Source organism: Arachis ipaensis, chromosome B2, assembly GCF_059453495.1.
Source record: "Arachis ipaensis isolate K30076 ecotype BB chromosome B2, ASM5945349v1, whole genome shotgun sequence".
NCBI lineage: Eukaryota > Viridiplantae > Streptophyta > Magnoliopsida > Fabales > Fabaceae > Arachis > Arachis ipaensis.
The window spans coordinates 75,934,281-75,939,845 of record NC_142437.1 but is presented as its reverse complement, the minus strand read 5'-3'; the positions used below and the strand labels follow the sequence as shown (position 1 = coordinate 75,939,845).

Sequence of the window (5,565 nt, the reverse complement as noted above, 5' to 3'; positions counted from 1 at the left end):
ATAATTTGAAAAGGAGACTAATTTTTTTTTAAAAAGGAGCTGTGTAATATAATTTAAAGGGACTATCTCTATAAATTCATTTTTTGTTAACAAAAATTATAATTTTGGAGGACACTCGCCTCCCTCACCCTCCCCTGGCAGTGCTATTTAATATTGAATATGGACGTGAGTATGATCCAACTTTATTTACATTTGCAATACATGTGAAATTGTGAATTGAATCTTGCATGTTTTACAGTACGAACCAATCAAACATCAAGTTGTAAAATATTAATGATTTAATATACATATGCCTTTCCTTTAAGTTTTCTTGTTGAAAAACTAATTTCACATGAACAAATTAAATGTACAATATAATTCACTATTACATCAAAATCCAACAATTGTATTAGATGCATTAGAGGATAAAGGGGAAGAACAAGAAAAAAAAGCTTAGGTTAAGCTAAGCTAAGTGCGTATAATTTCGTCTAGTAGATCATCAAAAATCAAGTCATCAAGCTCAAGGGCCACACATTCAGAATCAAATTGGAGATTCATCCACCCATCATCTTTTGCAAGATCTCTACTCACATAGTAATCCAATGATGGGTAAGGCTCAGATGTTGATCTAAGGTTCCAGCTAATAAGTGCCCATACTTTTCTTAGAACATTTTCTCCTACTGGCAATGGATGAACATGGGAGAGTGAAGATAATGATCTAGGGTAATAGCAATATGATCTTCCAAAAATCTCCAACAACCCCTCATTGACTATATCAAACAAAAGTAAATGGTTACATTGTCCACCCTTATCAATATTACCAGAACAATCAGGATCAAGAAGCAAGCAGCCTTCTAATTCTTCATACACTGAAGGATTTACTGGCTGATTCTCTGAATACCACATTTCAAGAGATTCAGAGCCAGTGAAACCAGAGAGCTCCAACACCTTTCTCACGTAATTGAATGCAGCTTCATGGCCTGGATCAACTTCAACACATGGAATTTTGTAATTGAAGCGCTTACTTAGAGTTTGGAACTTTTGAGTGTAATCTCCTCTCCCAACTACTTCTTGCTGATCTGATTCGGTATCATAAAATAGCTCACCTGTGTTATATAGCAATCCATCAGTAGGCCATAGTTGAAATTTTGAAGAAGTTGCAAGGTAAGAAAATATTATATTTTGGTTAATCGAATTAACAAATAGAAGATTCATTTAAATAATAGCAATGCTACACCACCAACAAAATTTATCATCAGTAAAGAAATAAGAATGTTGGCCCAAAGTGTCGACTTATATTGATAAAAAATTCTAAATCCTAAATTTTATAATAGTAAATAATAAAATGTTGGCCCAAAGTGTTAGGTTATATTGATAAAAAATGTTAGTCTTCCAATATTTTTTTTAATAAATTCAATTTGAAAGTTATCCTCTAAAATTTAGAATAGATTATGTGTACGCAAAAAATCAACTAACAAATCAGTCACCTGTCAAAATACAAAATAGACGTTCAAAATAAATTAAGGGACATATGTACTTAAGCACAAATAAATAATGCTTGATTTGATGACTGACTTTTTTTATTCATATAGCATTTTTGAAAAACTAAATATACGCATGACAGAGTGGAAATCAGAAAACGAAGAACTGTTAACAAAAGTGATCTTCAAGATGGAGAAATGTATACCCAAAATTTCACTTTAAGACCTCTTATTATAAGACTCATTTAACTATCATCCTTACACAAACTTTTATAGTTTGAATATGAAAACCATGATACCCTTCCTATCTTTGATTTCAAGTATATTTATTCATGCATGTAGATATAAATTTACAAGCATGTAAGTATTTTAGTGGTATATTGCAATGGAAAGGAATAAGAAGAAAATATATACCATCCAATATGTTTAACTTATCAAGATCAAATGTGTCTTCCATGAAGTTGGTGTCACAAGAGAAGACCGAGTTTGCTTCTCCAGGCATATGAGGAAATTCTACTCCATGTCCAGTAACTAGTTCAGAGCAAGAAGCATCATCACTATCACTCAAGTTTCCTGAAGCATCAACATCTTGTTCTGATGTTGATTCACTCCTTACAAGAGTTTTCTTCGGTTCAAGAGCATTCAAGATGCTTTCTTGAATTGCATCGTCATCTAGAGCTCGTAGCAAAACTTCACCGTCTGAATCACAAACATTGTTCAAACTTCTTAAAATGCTTTCGCCATCACGCTGCCTAAAAGAATTTTGGGCAGAGAGAAACAGAGAAGAATCATCACTTTGGTTGAGGTAGGGTGTAATGTTAGGTAATGAATGGAACCTTTGAAAGGTTTTTGGGGTCGTTAACACCGAACTCTTCTCTTCTGCCTTCAACTTTATTGTCTCAGCCGCCTTAGGACAATTGGCTTCAGCATTGAAACAAGTCTCATACAGCTGAGAATATCTGCCAGCTGATTCTTTTAGAGATTCAGTTCTCATGGTAGATTGAGGACGTTTGTTAAAGGAAAAAGAAGAGAGACGATTGCTATAACTCTTTGTCATAGATTCTTTCCCTTCTATATCAATTGTGGCGTCTTTCAATGGATCATGTGTGTACTTTTTTGAAATTTTTGAAGGTTTGTTTCCTTGAGGGATTTTGTCCACTATAGCATCCATTGCAATGCGATGCTTCTCTTTCTTGCGCTCTTCAATTATTTGCATTATCTTGTTTTTGAGATCCAGGAAATTTCTTTTAATTCTCACATTGCTAGCAACCTCCGGTGAACGTTGTGGAGAATTTTCTATTTTGTGCTGTCTAGGCTTATTAGAATCCTTACTTCCTGATGAAGAATCCGGCAGAGGAAACGAAACAGAGTTTGATCGTTTCGATTTGCTTCTGAGATCTTGTTTATTATGAACCGGAGATGGAATTGAAGGAGAACCTTCAGGTTCCTGTATATATTTTAACACAGAATCCTTGTTTTTGCTCATCAAATCCAAAGCATCAAGAAAATCCTTGAAAAGATGGGGTGAAGCATCAGCTGTAAGAATCTTTGCATTCATCGACTTAAGCTTTTCGTTTCGAACACCTTGATTAGGAGAACTGGAATCTATGTCATGCCTCTTATGCTTATGAATCTTACTCATTTCCAAAGTGTCAGCAGAAAACACAGTACCACAGTCTAAACATTTTTCATTACTTGTTACATCACCATTAGCCTTAGGGTTCTTAGATGTCAGCAACTCCTCATTGAGTGGATCAACGTCCATGTGATGCATTGAATCGGCACGAGTTAGTTGTGACTTTGATGGACATGTTGAGCTTCGCTTGTGTTGACCCTTCTTTCTGTATATATCTTCTTGAACGAGCGCTTTTAACCGAGATTTGATAGAATGTTTGCTTCGTGGAGAGGACTTTAACTTTTGTTGTTCAACCTAGGAAAGTTTCAATGAGATACTACTTTCAGTGTGTCCTTTATAAGAAAAGTAAATGTTCTAAATTGCTCGATGAAATTCAAAGTGAATATAAGATCAACACAACAGATATCATTATTTTTGAAAAAGAAAGTATAGTAGCCCGTAACCAAAGGTATTGCTCGTTACATACATTGGATGGTCTTGTACTTGACCCATGATGTTCAGGCATTTCATGTGAAGTCACTGGAATTTCATCTCCTGAAAGTGAAAGAAATTGTTGCAACATCTATGAGGCTAAAACATAATTTGAGAGAAAAACTATGTCACTCAAATATTTTTGCATTGTGATAGCTAATTACACATACATAAACACAAGCATTCCGTGTTAACACACGATCTGGAAAAGGGCCACACCCAATTTGTATTTCCACTTAAATCCGTGACCTTAAATTTACTCAGACAACTCAACCGTTATTCTAAGACTTCCTTTCATAAACATAGATTTTTATGGAAAAGGACCACATTCAGAGAGTATAATTAATCAATGACTATTTTTATGGTTTGGACCCGTGACTTTAAAATCACATAGGGACAACTCAACCGTTGCCCTCAAACTCCCCTTGATAAACATATGTTTAAATATAGAGGCAAAAATAGATTAAAGAAAAGAAATCCAATGCAAGAAAGCTGAAAGAAAGAATACAAGGTGTACATACTAGCTTCATGTCTTCCATCATCATGCTTTTTGTGTGAATGCTTTCTTTTCACATGGCGCCAATGATGATACTTCATCACATGAAAAATTCCCCAAACTCTTCCTGGATGATTTTGTTGATGACTAGAACTTGCACTTGACAATTCAGATTCTTTCTCCCCAATATGCTTTCCCATGGCTATAAAAGATCCCTTCTTAACATTAAGAGTATTTTACATGGTCAAGTAACACCATTCCTTTAATAACATTGAGAACCCTGAAACATATATCACCAAACATATATGAATCGATGTGAAACAGAAGTAGTTCTGAAGGTCCTTATGAACGAAATTCAACTTTTATGGGATTACAATCTTCATGCATGCTTTGTATCAAACTTTATATCAATGGCACTACCATTTGCTCCGAGAAGTATAAGAAAAACACATATATTATTCAAAAGACATTGAAGTTTTCCAAGATTGTCAACTTGATTAAGAATATATCATGGTTATGTTTCATCATATTAATAAAGGCAAATCTTTAAGTTTCAAGAGAAACAAAAACTATAAATGAAAGGTTAAAAGAAAATTATTATAGAAATTTAGGTTGAATTAACTAGAACACAATCAATCGGCATTTACAAAAATTAAAGTTCAACGTGCAGGGCATAAAACAAAATAATAATAATAATAAAGATGAAATCTTGTGCAGGATATACCTCCGATCCATAATCTGCCATGTATCAGAGGATACAAGAAAAATGTTGAACTCGATCGATAGATTAGAGAATTATCAGATGTTCAATAAAGTTATTTTAGAACCTTGTTACAAAGCGTCATCGTCAACATCTACTCACCTTTAATGTTTCTATGCCATTAAAACTTGTTTTTATCTTTGTTCTGTTGGTAATTTTGATATCTACATTTACCACCAAAAGGCAACCTTACCTCGGGTATCCATAGCCAAAACCGATAATCTTGGCCTTGCACTCGGATGGGCAAGTATTGAGCGCGAGAAAGGAATTGACATAAAAAGTGTATTTTCTTGTTGAGAGATTCTTAGACACATGTTTAATACGTCACCCTTATTCCTTAATATCACCCATAATAAAAATGAATAAAAATAAGTACTTTGCTAGGTAGACAATAATTTTTGTAAATAATGTGAACAATGGGTTTTAAAATTAGTTCAATTAAAAATACACTATACTCCTAAATTATCCACCTAAATCTTAATATTAGAATGACCATCTGCACACCTAGTGAATTGAACATCCAATATATCCATTATTCACATTATTCAGTATTTTCATTGTTTACCTATACTTTTTCTAAAAATAAATTCTAAGCCAATACATTTTTATTTATTTTAGCTATCAATTTAAGCCAAAACTTTATTTTTATATTATTAAAATTTAGAACTCAGTGTTTAATATTTAGAATTGGCCAAGTATTTACTAAAAATATAAATTTTATTAGTCATATAGTATTACTCAA

At 33.3% G+C, this 5,565-nt stretch overlaps 1 protein-coding gene across 2 annotated transcripts; it reads right to left on the bottom strand.

Annotated features, from left to right (window-relative positions):
* Window positions 1-325: 325 nt before the first annotated feature.
* On the bottom strand, window positions 326-5,115 carry LOC107610961 (uncharacterized). Of its 2 annotated transcripts, none has more exons than XM_021109330.2 (5): window positions 5,017-5,115; window positions 4,089-4,343; window positions 3,563-3,630; window positions 1,875-3,390; window positions 326-1,085 (listed from the first exon to the last, which is right to left on the bottom strand). In XM_021109330.2, exons 2-5 carry the CDS (start codon window positions 4,261-4,263, stop codon window positions 448-450), a joined length of 2,397 nt encoding a protein of 798 aa, XP_020964989.1. In that variant the 5' UTR covers window positions 4,264-4,343; window positions 5,017-5,115; the 3' UTR covers window positions 326-447. The 2 variants fall into 2 exon arrangements, with proteins under 2 accessions (XP_020964989.1, XP_016168421.1); XM_016312935.3 differs by lacking the exon at window positions 5,017-5,115 and adding an exon at window positions 4,788-4,976.
* Window positions 5,116-5,565: the final 450 nt, after the last annotated feature.

Coding starts and splice junctions, on each gene's coding strand:
- LOC107610961 (XM_021109330.2), bottom strand. CDS start 4,263: ATGGGAAAGCATATTGGGGAGAAAGAATCTGAATTGTCAAGTGCAAGT. Junction 3,391..3,562: donor CAAGTACAAGACCATCCAAT/GTATGTAACGAG, acceptor AAACTTTCCTAG/GTTGAACAACAAAAGTTAAA. Junction 1,086..1,874: donor TAAGTTAAACATATTGGATG/GTATATATTTTC, acceptor TATATAACACAG/GTGAGCTATTTTATGATACC.